Here is a 21,235-nt window from a genome sequence, read left to right on the forward strand (position 1 = left end):
CAAACTCATGCCTTCTGAGTCCGGATGCACACATAAGCACTTCATCTCCTTTAAGAGAAGGAGACTGCAATTGTATTTAAGCTGTTGCAAGCAGTCTCAAATGGAAGTGACTTTCTTCTTGGAACCTCCCCTCCCACTTTCCTGGCCAGACTGAAATTTGTTTTCCTTCTGTGTCATTTCTAACACTTTCATATCCAATGCTGATGTCTCACCTCTGTGTTACCCATAACCAGAAATAATGAAAAGTGTCTATACTTGAGGGAATCTCTGCCTGGGGGTGGCAAGGGGGTGGGGGGAGGGCAGGAGATGAAAGTTTCTAAGGGCAGATGAGTCAGCACCAGTGGCTTGGTTTGGAATTTGGTGAGTCGAGGTATTATTTATGGATGTAGGCAGACTTTTCCTCCACTGCCTAAAGAAGCTAAGGAACAAGGAATCAATCTTCAAATCTGTGGGGTTTTTTTATCAACCCACAGCACCACACAACCATGACCTCAACTTATCAAAAAGAAAAAAAAAATAAATCAGCAGCTTCTTAGAAATAATGCCCATTCAATGTTTCCAGTGTTTCTACTTCCTGAATCTTTAATGACAGTTCTTTCCCCCACCCCTCTTTCCTTTCTTACAACATAGTGAACCGGTATATAAACCAGTGAAATTCCCCATATGAACATGAATTTCTGAAAACTCCTGTCAACACAAAACTCTTATTAAGTTGCTCCTGGGATCCAGCTCACAATGAAGTTCATTCCAACAGGTAAACACTTCTTTGTCAAATTTATTTGATCGCTTCTTTTTTTGCTTTGTAACTTTGTATAATGTTGAAACAATCACACATGTTGTCTGAGGCTCTGCAGTTGTAAAGAGAAACCCTCAATAAAACTTTCTTCCTAGTATTAGCATCTCTGACAATTGGCAGCAAAATGCAAGAATGCCTGTTTGGCATATTTCAGCCAACATCTGGTAATTTATATATCTCTAAGTATTTCCAGAGAGTTTTTGAATTCCTTTGTGCCTCTGTCTCTCATTGCTGCAAAAACCCCTGATAACTCTTATTTAATTAGATTTAGGGAAAAAATGTAAGATGAAGAATATGCCAGTTGCAAAATATGTTTAGGTTTGATCATATCAAAACTTGAATAACTGATGCCAGAAGGTTGTTGCTTGACTCAGATACAAATTAATATTTCTGTGGATTGTAGAACATATATTGCACAGTACAAATCTATGGCATTGAGTGAAAAGCAGCTGGTTTTGAGCAAAGCAGTGGTTTATCAGAGATAGTATGGCCCAGTGAATACCAAACATGTTGGACCAGAATTGAGGAGAACATGGTTTTTTTATTCTTGGCCCTGCCACTGGCCTAGCAGGTGACTTGGATTAAGTTACTTTCCCTTTCTGTATCCCAGTCTATCAATCTGTAAAATGGGTATAACAAAACTGACTTGCTTTTCAAATTACCCCTCAACTTAAATGCTGTATAAGAACAAGGGATTAGGAATATTTTAGCCAAGAAAACCTAAATTGGATCACACAGTAGTAGTAGTTCGTTGCAAACCTCCAGTAGCCTGGGAATTTACATTGTTTCTGGCCTCTCTAGGAGGCCCAGAGATGAAAAATGCATACAGAAAATTTGCATAATACTTGCCCACATTAATTCAAGCTCCATCCTACTGTTACTTCATTGACATTAGGTTAGTAGTGTTAGGGAAAAGTTTGGGCATTCAGGCTCTGTCTTTTGCTATCCAAGTTCCTCCTTGCTTCCACTGAAAATACCTTTTCACTGAAAAGAAATATGAGCATTGCTATTTTGATGATTGCAACATACAAGGTAAGTCCTTTCAATTGCGGTATACAAATCTGGGCACGGATGCTGCTGCAGTCAGGGTAAATAAAGTAATTATTGTATTACCTGTGACCTGCAGCAATTCATAGTTTCTTACAAGTGTGGACAACTTCAGAGTCTGTCAGATTCCAATGTAGTTTTTCAGCAACTGTATTGGCACCTGGCTGGTGGGGCTGTTTGCCTATGGTCCTGATCCAGCAAAAATATGAGCTTCTTCTACAGGAAGGGGCTCTACGGCTTCAGGATCAGACCGTTAAAATCTTCTGTGGCTTATAGAACTGAATGACCTTCTATATAGAACTGAATTTTCTCCCATGCTGTGTAAATTGGAAGAGTTGACCATGTTGGAGGAAGGGCAGGGGGAGTCAGAACCTGGGTTCTGCCTAGCTAGGTGCTTTTATGTACATTTGAGATCTCCTACCTAAAGTTTTCTCACCTCTGCTACTGACTTTGCTGTGTGACCTCAGTTGGCCCACTGTGTGGTTCAGTTTTCCCATCTGTAAAATGGGGATAGTAAGGCTTTATCCGCCTTTGTAAAATGTTCTGCATTCCTGTGGTGAAAAGCACTTCATTAGTGCCAGCGATTGCTATTGCTATTGCTATTTCAGTGCTTTTGCCAATAGAGGTTAATATTCCTGTATTAACCTCTGGGTCAGCAGTTAATAAGGAACAGCATCCAAGAGCAGAAAGAGAGAGAGTAGGGAGAGAAATACAGCTGATTGCTCCTAAATCTGTTTGATCTAACTCCTGTAGTGCTAGCAGCTCCTGAACGTACAAATTCACCACAAAATCATGAGATGTCACTAAGGAGCCCTTTGCAAGTCAGCAAAAATGTCACTAGACAATTTACCAAGTATTCCCCACAATAAACTGATAGAGGAGCCTTCATATGGACACTTCATCACAAAGATCCCCCTGAAGTCCCTAAGGAATAGCACAGAAATCTCTAGGTTGGCAACACTGTTATGCAAAGCCCTCTCAATGGCCTCTTGATCATCTGGGAACTGAGCCTCAGCGATGTGGGTGCATCCTTGTGACCGACTGCTGAATTTAGTTTTGCCCCCCTAGGCAGCTGGTGCTGTATAGCAGGTGAGCAGAATGGAGAGACAGTTTTAGGCTCAGCACAGATGCAATGGTTAATTCAGAACCTTAGTTAGTGTCCTCTAATGCTAGGTTCAGTTCTTCTTCTTATTAACCCTTTGTATTGGAGTGGTGTCAAGAGGCCTCAGCTGAGATCAGGCTCCATGTGCTATTTGGTCCCTGTCCCAAGCAGCTTTTAGTCAAAGTAGAAACCAGGAGTATAACCTGGGGTGTAACCCCACTGAAGTCACCCTCCCCTGTGTTCTGGCTTACAGTCCAATGCCCAAAGCACTGCATCACAAACACTCCTCAGAAAGCAGTTGGGAGTGATGCTTTGTTGGCTGCATTAGATTCACCTGCCCCCTTTAGCTAGGCTACTACCTGGGACAGGGAGGCAGGATCCTTGGATCTTGTGGGGCTTGTGGGACTGTGTCATAGGAGGAGCATGTGAAACAGTAGCCAGGTAGAGACAAGACAGCAGCATATAGCTGATTGCAGCCTGCCTATAGGCTTTACAGGAGGAGCTCTGGGGATAATATCAACCTCCTTATTCTAATCAAGCCCTGTGTTCAGTGGTAGAAGAGAGCAGCTTTTCCTGTGATTCCTTGACAATTGTCCAGAATTGTGGAGGCTGGAGGTGTCGTTCCGACTTACCCCCCACCCCCAGGTGCAGTACCATATTCTGCTGCAGTTTTGTGTTTTGTTTTACAACACTTTCAAACAGCAAAAGCAGTCACTGATTTACAGGGACTATGGCTGTGATACTAATACTCTCCCCTGGTGCTTTTCATCAGGCACTCTCAAAACATTGTTCAGAGAAAGTCAGCATATTGTACCTATTTGATAGACAGGGAAACTGAGACAAAGGGAAGTGATCTGACTTGTCTGTGGTCAGCCAGCATGCCAGTGGAAAAACCAGAATGGGGACCCTGCCTGCTGAGTGCTCTTGACACCTAAGTCACCCACTATCAAAACCCTAGTCCTTGATTAATTCCAACAACATGAGCCTGGGCACCATAGGATAACGGTCAGGAAATTACTCTGCATGTTTGATCATACCTGACAGGGCATTTGGAGTGGTTGTGAAATCTGGGAACAAAACCGGTTGGCTCAGTGTTGCACAGGAAGGAATAATGAACAGGGGAATTCCTGTGACAGCGCAGGTCAGGGCTGAGCCAGGGCAGGTGAGGAGGTTTGAATGGAAGAGGTGGATGACAGAAATTGGGAAGCAGGGGCAATTTCTTCCTTGTGATCCTGCGAGAAGTAAGAAGAGAATTTGGTCCTGTAAACACAGGCTACGGGCAAAGTCCAGCTCCTGTTTCTGGGAACACTGAAACTGTGGGCTCAGGAGTACAAACGAGAGCTTGGCATGTGCAAGACAGCACAAGGGAGGCAAGGTACGCTCCTGCTCTACCAAGGAGTAGCATATGTTCCTAACCAGACCGTCTTCTGGTGGGTTCTTTCCCTTTTTGCTCTACCCCAGCATTGCCATGCGACATAGGAGCTAGCAATGTCAGGCTGAATGCTGCTGAGAGCTTTCCAGCCAGAGATCTCCAAGCTCTCTTCTGACTCAGGGGGATGTGAGCTCCGAAGCCAGTGGCTCTGAGAACCCATTCCTCTTGGCATCATCTCTCACTCCTCCCTCTATCTTTTGCATGCAGGTGTTGCCTCCTTGCTGTTGGTTATGCACTTCAGACTGGTGGCTGGCAAAGCACTGCCAGTGGACTCCCCCAGCCCCCTGTGTGAGAAGAAATACACATGCAGCAACAGGGTCTTTGAGCAGATCCGGAAGCAAGTGATACTGCTCAACGGGACAGCCCAGGAGCTCTTTAACATCTATGTAAGTTCCCAAAGGTCCTTTGCAACTTTGATTCCTGATTAAAACCTGTATGAGTTGCTTACCTGCTCATCCATCCTACTTGCCCCTATCAGCTGTATGTTCCACAGCACATTACACTTCACTTCACATTACATAGACTGTTTGCTAGAACCACAATGGGAATGTTTAACTGACACTGGCAGATGCTTGCTTGCCCTTGCAGTGTGTAACTGCAGAGTACAGTCAATTCTGCATCTCAGAGATAGAGCAGCCATGGATGTGGCCAATGCCCCGATGGGAGTAGAAGCATGCCCTGGGTTCGTCCATCTCAAACCTAGCACCCCGGATCAGGATTGGCAGCCATTGTGTTGGCCTGCTGGGAAGGAAAGCACCTGGGCCTTGCAGGAGGGTAGTGCTGTGTTTACCTACCAGCTTTTCATTGGAAAAAGGTTTTAGTGAGTCTTCACCTGGCTTTGCTGCTTACATGTCTTTCCCCCACCAATTTTCAGCAGAACTGCTCTCCATGAGCAAAAAGAGCTGCAAAGCAGGACTAAGGCACATTGGTAGGTCTTCCCCTGGTGTAGGCAAGGAATGGGTTGGGGAGAATGATCCAGTGACTTAGGGTGCCATCATTGGGCTTAGAAGACCTGGATCCACTCCCTGCTTCACTAGAGGTTTCCTTTGGGCATGTCTACACAAGACGCTAATGCTCAGTAGGCTAATTCTACTGCACATTAGCACATCACAGTGAAAGTCATGCTAATGTGCAGTAAAATTAGTCTACTGTGGATTAGTGTCATGTAAAAAAACATGTGCCGGTGCTACTGCCCAGTAGTGCCAATTATGGTGCATTAAGTTAGTACCTGTTATTACAAGCACTAAACTTAATGCACTGTAATTATGGTGCATTAATGCACATGTAGACGTGCCCTTTGTGACATTAGGAAAGTCATTTAGGCTCAGATCTTCAAAGGTAGGTAGGTGTTTATCTCCCCCGAAAGCAATCTCCCAAAAGCTACTGAGATCAGATTGACTTAAGCAACTAAAACCCTAGGTATCTAGGCCTTAGACTATCAGTACCCCATCTCTTCTAGTATGGATAATAGCACTGCTATCACAGTAGCTGATAAGGATAAATGCAGTACAGCACCAGGTCTTCAGGTATGACAGTGAGTATGCATCCATATGTGCCCTTTACTGCTGAGTAGACTAATTAGTTCTGCAGTAAAGTGTCACCATCACATGTGCACCAGTATTAGGGCACAGTAAACTAGCTCAGCCATAAAATTGTACTGTCAGAGATAGTACTATGTTATGGCAGAGTAATCTACTGCACTGAAATGCATGTGTAGTCTGACCAGGAATATAAATTGTGCCCAGTCAGGCCAGGAATATAAATTGTGCCCAGTCAGGCCAGCCAGCCAGGGGCTGCTCTGCCCTGGCTCAAATTGTTACTGTTGCAGGTGTGCATATACTGTGCCCAGGAGCAGTTTACTCCAGCTTAAGCTGCTCCGGAGTTTATTGCTTTGCATAAATTTCACATGGAGATGCACCCCGAGGGTCCCAGACTAGTACTACTAAAGCCACTGCAAGGAGGAAAAAAATGAGCTTGGTTTAATAATCATGATACTGAATTAGTTTAGGTTCTTTCTACTAAGGTTTTTTAGCTTTTAGGGCACCTTCAAGGTCAAGCCTTTTTCCACAAGGAAGAAGGCTAGAAACATCCTTTCTTAACAAAAGCTAAGATTTTCATATGATTCCAGGAGCTGTATTTTTAACAAAAATCAACAAATATGAGGAGGTGATAAAAATGTTTGGCAAAAATGTATATTATTAAGTGAGAAAGGTGTGTGTGTGTGTGTGTGTGTAAGGGGGGGGTGTGAGTGAAGGAAGGTGATGTGTCTTAGATCCCCAGTAATTGTTTCCTTTCCCCCTTTTCCCAGGTGAAATGGCAAGGTGATACATTCAGGAACCACACTGATAAACTTTGCAACCCTGATACTATCTTCTTCCCTGCCTTCCACGTGAACCAGACAAGTGAGAAGAAGGAGATAGTGGTAGCCCTGTACAAGATCTTTGCTTTCCTGAATGCCTCCCTGGGCAACATCACCAGGGACCAGGAGGAGCTCAACCCCAAGGTCACTGAGTTGCTGGAGCGGCTCAATAACACCACCAAGACCACACGGGGCCTGATGGTCAACCTGAGTTGCCTGCTGTGCACTAGGTACAATGTATCTCAGGTAGATGTGATCTATGGTGAGAGCACCAAGGGTAAGAACCACTTCAAAAAGAAGCAACAGGGGTGCCAGGTGCTGGCAAAGTATGTGCAGGTCATCGCCAAGGCAGCCCAGGTCTTGCTACCTCACGTTAATGATGTATGAGCTGCCAACCAGACTGGCTGCTAGCATCCTCTGTTGCACTCCTCATGCCTTCCATGCCAGATCAGTGGATTGGAGAAGAGCAACCAGCGTGATGGGAGCTCTGCAGGTAGTGACTCATAAATGGCATTGGTATGGGTGGCAGACAGTTAATAGGGGGAACACAGCAACCAACTACAGATGTCAGAGCTTGTGATGATCTCTCTTATGTCACTCACTGTTAGTTTGCGGAGCCTGGCTAGATTGTTCAAAACAACATTCTTAAGGAAAGATGCCTTAAAATACCTGTTAAGAGGTCTGCCATGAGATCTGCACACAACAGCTTCACAATCAGAAACTTCCCATGTGTCTGCCACTTCCATCCAACTGTCTGTGCTTGCCCAAAGCACCCCCCAGAGACTTCATCGAAAGACAATTTATATTCAGTGATCCCTATTGGCCTTATATTTATTACCTTCCTCCCAGTGCCTTTTTAATATTTGAATGTTACTGAGGATGATTTATTTCCATGATGATTGTGTTGCATTTCTAACTGTTTTTTTAATGAAATGTCTTAGTGCCCAAGAGCCTTAGAATGAAGATGCCATCGTAATTAATTTTTGTTGGAGTGGTTAACTAGGTAAATGGGGCTACACTAAGAAAGAGGGCAGACAGGTCTTATCCACCTCTACCTTTTCCAGGACCTTCTTTCCCCTGACTTACATGTGGAAATGAGATTTGTTGAGGTCCTCTGTGGAAGGTGGGGGTTGGATGTCACTGCTCATTCTTGGTCCCCCTTCAGCCTCCACCGACACTTGGTGCCTTCATTCTTAGTTAGGGAACAAAGCATTGTAAATGCACCAGGCCTGCTTAGAGAAACCTCTGTGTTCCACGAGGACTCTGGCTCCACATGTCACTTACGGGTATAAGACAGCCAGACATAGGGCCTTAAAAACAACAGTGTGAGATTGACCTGTTTTAGACAGAGGTGCCCAGCTGGTCAAGTTACTGAGTTGGACGTGATGGTAACAGACTTAGGTAGAGAGGGTATCTTTCTAACACACCTGTCCTGTGTAGGCAGGAGGTAATATTAGATGATCACATCCTATGTATGCAGGAGGTCACATTAGTGGTCTACTTGGTGAATTTGTTATTTATGGACTGTTGCAAAGAGAAGTGGGGAAAGGGACAAGCACAAGAGCCGTCATGCTCTCTGAGCAATATTGTAAACTCCCATGTATTTACCATTCCCTGCCATCTCCTCATGTGTGTCAGGAGACTGAATGGCTCAAGTGAACAGCACTTTCTTTTCTATACTGACATCTTTGAGTTGCTGACATTGGAAATGTGACTGTTTATTGTACATTTTGCTCGGAATGTTAAATAGGAGTGATGAGAAATATGCTACAATTGAAGGCCAATGAGTAAGAGTTTAGGTGCCAAGCATCCAGTTGCTATAGAGGAACATTCCCCTTGGTAGTGAATCATGGATTATGTCAGTTCTTCACTTATGTTTTGGGGAAGAAGATGACAATCTGCTCGTGGTCTTCCCTGCTAAGTGTGAAAGCACAACCAATGTCATCGCTCCAGTGGTCGAACTTTGTCTTGAACTCACAGCTACAAAATCAATTTTATTTTCAGGAAATCTGACTTTTCCAGTAGCAGTACCTACTGCAACCTCATCCCTGTATTAGGAAAATGCTTTTCTCATCACAGGGATAAAAAGGGCTCAAGCCCTGTGAATGTAATGAATATGCTCTTTTAAAGGGCTCCTTTTTTGTAGTAATTGATTATTAGACTATTCTGGAAGAAATGTAATAACTGCACTATGTGGATTTAATGGGTCCTGGCTCTGATGCCCTTCCTGCTCAGCTTCTTATGCCACTGTCTAGCAGGGGAGACGGGATCAGAATCTGGTGCCTAGTGCTGTATGAATGTTGGCCTTGATTCCCCTTGTGCGCTAGCTTAAAATCAAGAGTCAGAAAGGTGAATGTCTGAACGAACCACTTTGCCACCATACCACAGTTAAATTCCTGTGTAGCTACAAAGGGACTGGGCCTGTGATGGGACTGATCTTTGTCTTCTCCCTTAAAGTAAGCAATATTAATATTGTCATTTACCGCATTTACAGATGGGGAAACCAAGGCAGTGAGATTTTGACTTCTGCTTTCCTGTGCTCAACTTGAGGCACCCAGAACCTGATTTTTATATAAATCAACACAGCAGCAACTGCAGAGAAAGTCAACAAACTGCCTTACCTCTGAGAATCATGTCTGGGTGCTTCAGGTTGGTCACAAATAGCTTAAATGTTACCACCTCAATTCAAATGAACTTTGGAGGATGCATTGTAAGTATTCTTATACTGACATGTGAAACTTATACCCAGACCCCAGAGGCAGCCCAAGCCAAGAAACAAGGAGCACCCGAGTTCTAAGCTGAACTTGGCAAATTGCTTGAATTCTGTGAATTCAGTTTCCCTTGTTATTTATTGGTGCAAATTTTTGGTTGTACTCATGCACTTGAAAAGCAAATCCACGCAGCTTTCCCCATCTGTGCAACCACCGTAGTTCTGTTCACTTACCTCCAGGGAATATAAGGAGGCCCTGTACTGTGTGGCGATGTGAGTGCTAATTTTTATGAGCTGGACTAACTATTTATTTGCTTCACGGCAACAGGGTAGTTTGTGTGTCTTGGTGTCTGTAAAGCATCAGGTAATCTTATACTACTAGGTACATGTTTGAAATGTCTTTTAATAATATTATTAATAATGATAATATATTGTATATTTAAAATATTTATTTTTTATACTTTGCCTTTTTTAAAATAAATATGTTGAAATAGTTTTTGGTCCCTGCATTAGCTTTATTAGTACTCCCTGTCATCCCAATGCATTTTTTACAACTCTACTTCCCCACACAACTGTAATTGTAGAGCCTGCAAATGCATCACCTGCTATGTTGCAGGCCAGCAGCACTGGATAAGTTTCTTCCCCAAAGATAATAGATTAAAAACTTGAGTCAAAGGTCATTCTAGGCAACAGGAATCTTTGGCTCACATCTGATGACAGCTTTTCAAATGCTTATTGGGGTCAATATTGCCAATGCTTCATATAAGCAGGTTTTCTGTCCCCTGGTTCAGCCTCCAAATGTCATTGTGGCCCTGATGGGAATCTTCTCCTTTACTGGCATTGTTTAGGACAGGCATAGTGGCAGGGGAAGGGCAAAGTTTAAAGGAAGCAGGCACTCTGGTCATTCTTTTTGGCATGCCCTGGGGAGGATGCCACAATTTAGAGTAGCCCTGGCTTCCTAAATTATGGCAAGGCCATTAAAGTCCCTGGAATTCCAGCGCCCAGATGGCATGAATCTGCCTTTATCCTCCATTGTTTAGGTCTCTGTATCCAGAGACGGGCAGCACTGAGCCTTTATTGCTTTGTCAGGCCTGGGATCCCAGGGCTGAAGCTGCTTGAGTGGAAGACCTGACTTTGGCACAGGAGCTGGCTGTACATTGCCCATCCACCACCTCTGTGTTGGGAGCACATCATACTACATCACTGTGAGAACAACCTCTGCTCAGCTTCTTGAGGGCCCTATGTAGACTGCTCCAAAACTTATAAATAGCCAAGGAGCAGGATGCTTCAGTGACATTGCTTTCCCCAAGCAGTGCTCCTAATATGACTACTACATAGCCCTGACTGTTCCACTTCTGTGCCTGCCAGGGACTGCCCTTAGGCCCAGAAATTCCCCAAGGGGACACAATGACAGTTTTCAGATACTTCATGCCATCAGCACCTGTTAGGCATCAGTGAGATGGTATGGTATAGTTTAAATTATCCCTACTTAGAGAACAATGAAGATAAAAGATCTCTTCACCGTGGTACTACGAAATCTCAGGAACCTATAGGAGGAAACAAACTGAACAAGATAAAATAATATCTTTCTAAAAGACTCCAGTCCAACCCTTGGAGAGGTTCAGAAAAGGCTGGCTGCGCCCAGGCCACCTAACTATCTGACAGCAACACAGCACCCGATGCGGGCCTCTAGAATGGGATTGTATCAGTGAACAAGAGGGCGATTATGAGACATTCAAGGAGTATGATGAAATCCTCCTCCAGAGCCTGTTAAGCCTCTTGCCAAACCTCCCAGGCATGAGATGGAAAGCGGATGAGCTAAGATCCTGTTTGATCATCCCTCGTGTCTCAGAGGAGCACAAAATCCCTTTCTCCTAATAACGTGCCCAGTCAGGTTGCTTTCCCTTGAATTTACAAAGCTGGGAAATCACATTTTCTTAGGGATACATTTGTAAAAGAGAGCTAGAGAAAGATCAGAGAGAGAGTCTACAGTTATCAACTGACCCAGAGCAATGCAAAGTTGTTAATATCATTTATTCTTTGGCAGCCTCTGTACAAATTAAATTCATCCATGCCCTATGGATAGCTTTATTCAGCAGTAGAGTTTGCTACTTTGTATGTGTCATAACTGCCATCAGTTGATGACATTAGGGCAGCTCTTTTGTGCATCTCACATCATACACAGTGAACATCTTGTGGACATTCTCTTTTATTTCCGGGACTGGGGCCTGTGTTTGTGGAGCAGGGAGGTCTCAGCCTACCTCTGCAGCATGCAGGAAGCAGTCATGGCTGAGGCCTTAGATAGCCATGGGTTTGCTACATTATGAGGCGGGATGGTCTGTGGTTCCTCAGGAGCTGGGACACTGATGTTCAAATCCCTGTTATTCTCCAGACTCTCCTCTACCCATAAGGACATGTACAACTCATTAGGCTATATTCTGAAAGGAGGATTTAATCCAACTTCTGCATCATTAAGACCCTTCATCTAAGCCTGGAAGTACTTGAGTTTCCTTCAGTAAAGTCCTCTACACCCTTATTTCTGTTACTGGGTAAATGTATAGGTCTTGAGAGCTCCAAGCTATTCAGTGTTTATCTCATGCCTAACCCCACATGGATGCACAAAGGAGGTATTCCCTTACCTGCAGGTGATTAGAGCAGAGACTAGGACCTGACTCTCTCAAATTTCAGATAAGCACCCCTTCCATTATCCATTATGAGCATCTCTCTCACTGGCCCAAAGAATATTGAACTGGAACAGCTTCATCAAAAGAAATCAGGAGATTTTTGACCCAGAATAACCTAGGACCTAGTGACTAGACCTCACCTGAGAGGTGGGTAACCCAGGTTCGGGACTCAGATCCAAATTGGACAGAGATGGGATCTGACCTAGGAAGTCCACAACTGGGGGGGAAGGAGGGTGGTGTTTTAACCACTGGGTTGAGAGACGGATAGTACCTCAGTCTCAGGTTTTGAAAGAAAAGACTAACTGTGAAGCCTGGAAACCAGTGCTTCTCTGGAGCCTGGATTTAGGCATCAAATATTTGTTGAGAATTTAATTTAGTCTTACCTCTCCTAGTATTTCCTACAGGCTAGATGAAGCAGCTCCCAAGTTCAGCAAGCTGGCTTCTGGCTTTTTTAAATTGCAGCCCAAAGAGTCTAACTCACCCCATGCACTACAGAGAATACTTGGGCACCTTGCTAGGGGATGTGAAACTCACAACCTAGCAAAGCAACCTGAACCTCAGTATTGCAAAACTGATCCAACCTTCCCCCAACCCTTGTGACTCCATTCCTCAGCCCCCTGTGCCTCAGCTTCCCATCGGCAAAATAAACAGCTTTTCCTTTGTCACAAGGTGTGGTGAAGAGAAATGCTCTCAAGATTGTGGGGTGCTCAGATACCAGGGAAGGGGGGCGGGTAGAGCAGTGAAAAGCAACGGAAGGGACTTTTAAATAGACAATTACGATTCATAAAGAGACATCCCAATGCCAGGTTACAGGCATCAGTTCTAACTGAAGAGCCAAGTTCCCCACCACATTCACCAAGCAAATACAATTCAGCGTCCCACTTTGTTCATCACAACCCTCTGTCTTGAATCTTAGCATGCAGGAGTGGTCCAGTAGAGAAACTCATTTTGCCCTAAACAGTCCAGACCTTTAGGATTTTGCCATGAACTCAGAGGAGCTCTGGATTCAAGCCCAAAAGAATCCAGACCCAGCTCCTCCCCTGGTTTCAGTTCATTATTTTAGGTCCTCACAGGAAGCCAAAAGTAGTTATTGCATTTTATGGTTTTACCAAAAAAATAAAGCTGCACTAATCAGTGTGGTGACACTCCCCAAGACAAAACAGAAGCAGGAGTTTCTGCGTGACTAGGGTCATGCAGAGTGCCAGTTGCTCTCCTCATTTACATTGCTGAGAGCTTAAGAACAAACATAAATGGCAAAGGGTCGACAAAAATATCCACATCCATCTCCTACAGTGCTGGAACAGTTCTTCCTCTGAAACCAACAGCTTATGGGCGAATCCAATGGCCACAATAGCCAACCTTTCCATTGGCCTCAATGAGCTTTTGATCTGGCCCTGAGGCACAGATTTTCACATATGCATTTATCTTTGAAGTATGCAGCTCTTTTCATAGGCTTATATGGTTGGAGTTTCATACAGTGTCACTTGGGAAATGGATACAGAGTAATTGTTGCTATGCAAAATAAGACACATGGTATGGAGTAAGGGACACAGGTACATTTACACAAGCTAAAACTTACTGCATGGTAAATTACTGCGCAGTAAATGGGAATAGGCCAGCAGGTATCAAATTCACACTCAAGTTGATGTAAGTTGCCATATTTACTGTGCAATACAGGCGTGCATGTGTAGACACATGCTCATACTGCGCAGTAATTTTGGTTATTGCATAGTAAATGCGTACATTTAGACATGCCCAGTTTGTCTAACAATCAGTTTCTGAGCTAGTCTGTGATGGGGCAACTAAAGCTACCACGATAACTAAGGGTGGTGAATGGCCACCTATCAGGGATTGGGGAATGAGGATCCTACCTCCGCAGTTGCTGTTTCCCTGAAGGCTGGTTACACAACTCTCAGTCAGTCAGAGCTATCAGCTTCAGGAGCAGGCCCTGAACTTTCGATGATAAATCATAAACTAAAATACTGGTACACTGTTCAGTGTGTGCATGTACGTGCATGCAGGTGTGCATTCAAACATCATTCATAGCTACTTGGCTATATGTCAGAGTCATTACACAGCTGCTAAGACAGAGTCTTCATAAGTTCAAGAGGTAGCAGATGGAAACCTGCCATCTGTCCTCATGGTCACTCTGAAGTTATATATACCCAAGGAGTGGAACGACTGTGACGTGCCAGCTGACTACAGATCTGCTGCAATAGGAATGCTGCCCAGCTAAGCAGCTCTTGCCCTGTCGCTTTGTGTTTAGTTAGGGTGATCATATGTCCTGGATTGGCTGGGCCAGTTCCAGATTTTAGAGGCTAGTCCTGGCCAGAGGATGAAAATTAAAACCAGTGTCCCAGGCATGGGTTGGAGACAGAGCAGCAGAAGCTGTGAAATGGGAAGGAAGTCCTAGCAGATAGCAGAATTTCCTATTAACACTCATTGCTACTTCACAGGTCGTTAACACCTGGTGAAGTAAAAAAAAAAGGGTCATTAATGGGCCACTGACTCCCTTCAGCAGCGTGAGGGGGTGTCCTACCAGTGTCAGGGATTTCCCATGTCCCAGATAGCAGGGATTACTAAATGTTTAGATCGTGGATCCGCAAACCTCAGACTGGAAGTGACCAGCACACTGCGGAGCACCAGCCAACCCTTTTTATACTCAGTATAAAAAACTGTTGGCTGCTGGTCCACAGTATGCTGGTCATTTCCAGACTTCCAGTCTGGAAGCCAACCCTTTGCAGCCTAGTACCCGGCCATGGCCTAGGGGGTTGGAAACCTCTGCCATATAGTCACCCTCTATTTAGTGCTACTCTTTGGAAGATTAGGTCAACCTCAGAGAAAGGATGGTGGGTTAATTTCTTTTAAGGGCTAGGCCATTCCTACTTAGGACTCATTAGCAAAAGGACTACCTGTTAACTCTTCCTGGCTGAAGGGTATGTGTATACAATTCAGAAAAGAAAAAAAGCACACTTTAAGTCTGAATTCTTCTGAATCCTTCTAGGAATTATGTTGGATCCTCCCCTGAGGCCAGTATCGTGGTCTGGGAAACAACTGCAGCCTTTTTCTTGACCACTTGCACAACCCCAACTCCCATTGGCAGTTAGTGGGATCAGACACTCAGAGCACAGCCATCAGAGGAGCATGTTGTGCTAATGGAGGAGCACATGTTACAGTGCTGGAGTGCTTGAGGCTTCCCTCCCATGTGTAGCAACTGTGGGGAGCACCGGCGATACATACTGCCCGGTGGAGGTTATGTCCCTTGCTGCAGTGTGCAGTGCTGGCCAGAGCCATGCCCTGACAGGCACAAGCCCTGAGTGCCCCGCCTGCTGCTGCGGCTGCCACTGCCACCACTTGTTGGGGCTGTGCGCCATGAGATGGATGTGGGGTCTGCAGATGTCTCCCCACATACCCCGTCCCTCACACCCACACTCCCACACCCTGCCTTATACCCACATACTGCCCAACCAAGCTCTGCGCTGCCACCGCCCCCCCTGGGTGTGGGCTCTGTGCTGCTGCTAGCCCCAGCCACACTGTGCGCTTCTGCCCAGCTGCAGCCCCATCCCTGCCACTTCCCTACCTGCCGCCCAGAGTCACCAGGAGGCAGGGGAAGTGGAGTAGCCCTGTCCAGAAGCTACTACTGGCCAGGCCACGGGTGGGAGCGAGGTGCAATAGGTTATGTTTGGGGGGGGCGGGGTGTAGACATGGGCACCTCGCTCCCACCCTTGTGGGACTCCTGGTCTAGGGGGTCCTTGTAACTCAGAACTCTTCCTGCAAAGCTTTCTCAGTTACAGTGGGGAGCTGCACTTCTGTCTGTGCCCCATGATTTTCCCCTGAGATTGTCACTGCATGATTAACTGCTAAATTTTGGACAGAAGATCATTCTGGCAGGCAGAAGAGCCCCTCCATGGGCCCCATGGAGTCATTCATTCTAATCAGAGTAATGCCTTCATTTCAAAAGCTGAGGGAAGGAAAAAAACACAAAATTGCAGCCTGGACACACAAGACATTTAAACCAGTATATACAAGTTGATTGTATACACTAATGCTAACTACACAAGGAACAGCTACCCCAAGATAGCTGCATGTGGTAGGCTTCTATTATACACCTCTACACTAGCAACAAGGAGGAGCAGGTAACAGGCTGTTTTTCCTGAGTGCACAGTTGCGCTAGGATAAACTGCAGGCACACGACAGACATGAACACAGCTTACACCAGTGGAGTTTAACCTCCGTTTTTTTGCCAGAGTAATTCTATACTGAATTCAAGTAAGTTACAGAGATGTAGGGCTGTGTGTCATGTGTCCACCCCTCTTTTACACTGATTGGAAGGCTGATGACACACTGGAAATGTGTTGTGGGTTCAAGCCCTTGTTCCTTACGCTGTGAATGTTTTTATTTTCATTTAGTTCTGGGAGTTGGAAAGACTCCACATGTGAGAAATTGATTTTGTTCAAAGTGAAATCAGTGTGTTGTTATGGGTGTAGCCAGATGAAGGCCAGACTTTGCCTTGAGGGGTCAGATCATGCACTAGCTGACTCTGCTATAATCCTACTAATTTCACAGAGGCTGAGCAGGGTTGAAGTCAGCAAGAAAGAACCATGTGGAATTACTCACAGCTCTCTCCCCACGGACTAGTCCATTGGGTGGGCAAGTAGGACAGAGCATCATACGTGTGGAGAGTGAGCTATTCCGCCACCCCCACCCAAACAAACATTTCCAGCTTAAACAATCAGCTTCTCCCTTTTTGTGGTTACAGAAACCCATTCAGCCATTACTTGCAAATGTTGGAAGGTGGAAGTAACCAGAGGAGAGCAATAAGAACAGTTTAGAGGAGATTGGATGACCTGTAATGTAATCTCTGTTTACACTGGCAGTAAATTATCCTTGGAAAAAAATTAGCAGGAGTTGTGGTGGTTTGCCCACAATGTTTGAGTATTTAAATTGTAATTGGATGCCTGTCAAAAAGGTGCGTTCAGTTTAGCTCCATGGTTCTCAACTAGGGTGTTGTGGCAACCTGGGGTGGCTTGAGAGCCTTTCAAGGGTGCCATGAGGTGCCACACAATGTTAGCACTGTTAGGTGTGCAAACACAATTCTCAAGCTATATCCAGAGATTTCAAATAGGAATCTGTTGTGTTAAAACCATGCAGACTTGTTGTGGTCTTTCTGAGTTCTTTGCAACAGAGGAATTGCTATTTTACTTTTCTGTACTCAAAAAAGAGGGTAAATTAAGAGCTGGCATTTTCCAAGGGGTTCCAGGAGTCTAAAAAGGGGTGCACTGAATCTAAGGCAGGTTAAGAACTACTGGTCTAGTTCAGTCATAATCAGGGATCTGGATTTTCTGTTTGCACCAGAAAAATGCGGTAAAACCCAGATTCTCTCATTTTAAGGTGAAAAACCCAGATTTTCTCTTTTAAAGGAGAAAAATGTGGGGAACAGTGGGTTTCTTCTTGCAGGCTGGATAAGTTTCAGCCTGCAAGGGGCTGAGGGGAGCAGGAGGAGGGCAATCAGCAGGGGGCACCTTGTGCATGTGCATGTATACATATGCACATGGCTGCCAAGCCTTTTTGTCACTTTGAAGCACATGGGCATTGTCCACTGAGTTTCTTATTGGCCTCCCTCAGGCAGGGAGACTACAGGAAAAGGTCCCAATAGATTCTGTGAGGCAAATCATAAAAAAACAGGGATGGGAGTGCTGATCATAGGTTCAAAACAAGAGTGCCAAAGGGGGACACTGAGCACAGCACACCGGACAGCTCCCACTGGCCCTCAACCAAGTCCAAGGAGCCAGCGGACACTGCCCAGCGATTCTCGACTTGGAGATGTGAGCAAAACAAGATGGAAGTAGCCCCCACAGTCGCTGGGGACCCTCCCAGCCAGAGCCTTCTTCCTGCTCAGGTACACGGACAGCTTGGCCAGGGTCAGAAGAAGGTTAACCAGGAGGTCCAAGGCCTTGGTGGGGCCACGGACACCAAATGTGTAAATAAAAGGGTGAGAGAAATCGTGCAGCTAGAACCTCAGCAGGAAGTTCTGGAGAAGGTGGTGCAGGGGCTGCAGCCCGGCGCACTCCAGGTAGGAATGCACCAGGGTCTCCCTCTGCTCACAAAAGTGGCAGGACTTGGGGGCATCCGTGAACTGCCCCAGGTACATGCCCATGGCGACGGCTCCATGGAGGAGCCACCAACCACATGGCCACTAGGCAACCTAGAGAAGAGCTCCCCACAGCTAAGTCTGGCAGTGGTGGGTGGGGGTTGGGGATTGAGGCTCCCATAGTAAGGAAGGGAGTTGGGTAGAGCTGGGGCTGGAGCTGGGGATGCTGCCCAGCCTTGGCAGCATGTGTGGCTTGAATATGCATCTGCGGGGCCCAGGTGAGCAGCAGGATGGGGCTGCAAGTGGCTTGTCCTGGAGTGTTGGGGGGGGACCTGGCACAGTAGGGCAGAGTGGGGCAGGAAAGCTCAGTGCCACTGCTGCGAGTCCTGCACCACCATGGTGAGGCATCCCCTGCCTGTCTAGCAGCAGCACAGGTGGCAGCATGGAGTTGTGCCCCTCACTGCTGCTGGGCAGACAGCAGGTGCCTCACCAGGGCAGCATGCTGCTCCTGGCAGCAGCATTGAGCTTCTCTGCCTGGTCTCACTCTGCCCTGCCATGCTGGGTCCCATCCACCGGGGCACAGAGCCTCTGAGGGGAGGGCATCAGGGCAGAGAGTCCCAAGCCCACAGTGGGCAGGCCCCTCACCGCTATGAGCTCCACTCAGGCCATGCTGTCTGTGGGGGAGGGTAAGCTGAGCTCTGCTCTGCCACAGCAGCCACCACCTCCCACATGTGGCAGCCAGGGCTTGGGCGCTGCTGCAGGGGTGCAGGAGTTCCACGTGCAGCGATCGGGGCAGCAACCGCAGCTGGGCGGAAGATGCTGCTGGGTGCCAGGAAAAAGCAGGACCTCATGGTGGGTGTGGCTGCTTCACCACCCACACTGCTGCCATGGCACTTCTTGCTGCAGCCTCCCAGAGCCTGCATCAGGGCTGCCCTGCAGCTCCTCCCTTCCACTGCTGCCCTGCTAGGTGCAGGGACCTGGGGCGGCTTGGAGGTGGCACTGGCGGCGGTGGCAGCAGCAGGAAGGAGTTACAGGGCAGCCCTGGCACAGGCTCTGGGCAGCTGCAGAGAGAAGGGCACTGGCAGCAGCAAGGGGGAAGCGGCCACACCAGCCACCAGGTCCCACTTTTTCCCAGCACCCAACAGTAGCTTCTGCCCAGCTGCCACTGATGCCATCACTGCCTCCATGCCTGGGCTGCCAACACTGAAGCCAAGCAGCAGCACAAATTTGGGCAGCAGCTCCAGCCTGTCCTTGAGGTAGAATAGTACCTCTATCTTCATGGCTGCCAGCTGCTGCCAGCACTCATCATGGCCAGGGTGGGCAGGTCCAGAGCAGGAACTGCAGGGACCCCAATTCCCCCTTGTGGGGCAGATTGGCTCGGGGTACCTGGGCAGCAGGGCTGGGTCTGGCAGTAGCAGCATCTGGAAGGAGTTGCTGTGGCTTCCAGGAAATGGATTCTGGCCACCAAGATGCCTTAGCCCCACTATGTGCCAGGGTAGGGGGGACACGCCACAGGCTGGAGAGTTCCTGAGCCAGGTGGAACCAAGGGACCTCCTATGGACTGGACAAAATCTTTGAGTGGGCCCTTCAAAATCCTTCAGATCTGTCTCACAGGCCATATTTTGCCCACACCATCTTTAAGAGATTTTTAAACCAGAACCTTTGCTGTTTCAGGCCCTATGTTTGGTAGTTTGAGGATTTGTTCCTGGAGTTTTTAAGAACAGATTATACAAACAGCTGATTGTTTGCTAATCAGAGATGATCCTACCTTGGGCAGGGTAGTTGAACTAGATGACCTCATAAGGTCCCTTCCAGCATTAATTTACTATGGTGTAAGCACTCTCCAAGTTTGGGAAAGTCCAGACTGTTGAGATTGTTGACCTGAAATGCACAGGCTTGGGCCACCAGTGTTTTCCTCTTATCTTGAATTAGCTAAGGGTAGGAAATACAAACCTGCTGCATATAGATTGGTTCTAGCCAAAGCATTTATTTTATTTTTCTATTGTATTGCATTTATTATATCATTTATTTGATTTTCTATTTATTCTGTTATTCTCTTTGAAGAGAAATGCAGAAATACAGGCCAGATTCTGATCTTTTTGTGGTGTAAATCAGGAGTAACTCCATTGCCTCTGACAGAATTACAGAACTGCAGAGCACTCAACGAGACTGGAAACAGGCCCCTGAGTGGCCTCATCTGTGGTTGTTTGAGAAAGCTTTCATCAGCAAGTGCTTAGTCTCTGCGTAACCAAGCTAGGGTTCAGCTTTCAAAGGAGCAGACAAAACAATGAGCGCCAGGAACAGAAAAGTGTTGAGAAAGAGTAATAAAGTGGCAAATCACTTCCTTGCCAAAAAGCAGTATGCTTGGAGGAGGTGGAAGACTTACAGGGCTGGAAATGAGTCTGCAGCCTTTCACTGCTTCGTCACTACCTTGATCAGGACCAAACTGCCAGAAAGTCAGAATCTCACAAGGTTTTGTAGCCTCCATAAGAAGCTAGAAGGACTAGATCCAATTCCTAGCAGATAAATGTCCGCATTTGGCTAGTGTTAAGGTTGCATCCTTGTTGCTAGCTTTGATGGAGGAGGCTAAAATTACATGAGTCATAGGGCTATGTCACACATTACACTTAGGACATACTAACTGCACTTAAAATGCCAGTGTCCATGCTTTCAAGCAGTAAAACACGCACTAAGTGTCATCACATAGTGGCTGAGTTAGTGTTTTCCTCAGCGGAGTATCTCCAGATCGTAGCAACACATGTTCAGCTATCATAATACTGCTCCACAGAGATCATATGAGTAGTTCTCACCAGCTCCAGTACAGCGTAGGGATGGGGGCTGACAAAACAGCTGTTTGTCAGTCTCAGCCCTGGGACCCCACAGGAACTGGTTCAAGGCTCTGTATGGTGTTAGGGCTGGGACCAGCTGCACAGCTGACTCCAGCCCAGTCCAGAACGCTCAGGACTTGTCGTAACGCTTACTATGATGTAAATAAAATTTGTGCTGAGTGTCGT

At 46.3% G+C, this 21,235-nt stretch overlaps 1 protein-coding gene across 1 annotated transcript; it reads left to right on the forward strand.

The window, feature by feature from the left end:
• Nucleotides 1–716: 716 nt before the first annotated feature.
• LIF (LIF interleukin 6 family cytokine) lies at nt 717–9,834 on the forward strand. Its single transcript, XM_090062753.1, has 3 exons — nt 717–754; nt 4,585–4,763; nt 6,686–9,834. The coding sequence occupies exons 1-3, from the start codon at nt 736–738 to the stop codon at nt 7,121–7,123; spliced, it is 636 nt and encodes a 211-aa protein (XP_089918879.1). The 5' UTR covers nt 717–735; the 3' UTR covers nt 7,124–9,834.
• Nucleotides 9,835–21,235: the final 11,401 nt, after the last annotated feature.

The sequence above is a fragment of the Crocodylus siamensis genome, chromosome 9 (genome assembly GCF_052110815.1).
Source record: "Crocodylus siamensis isolate JL-2025a chromosome 9, ASM5211081v1, whole genome shotgun sequence".
In the NCBI taxonomy this organism is placed as follows: domain Eukaryota; kingdom Metazoa; phylum Chordata; order Crocodylia; family Crocodylidae; genus Crocodylus; species Crocodylus siamensis.

Coding starts and splice junctions, on each gene's coding strand:
- LIF (XM_090062753.1), top strand. Junction 4,764..6,685: donor AGGAGCTCTTTAACATCTAT/GTAAGTTCCCAA, acceptor CCCTTTTCCCAG/GTGAAATGGCAAGGTGATAC.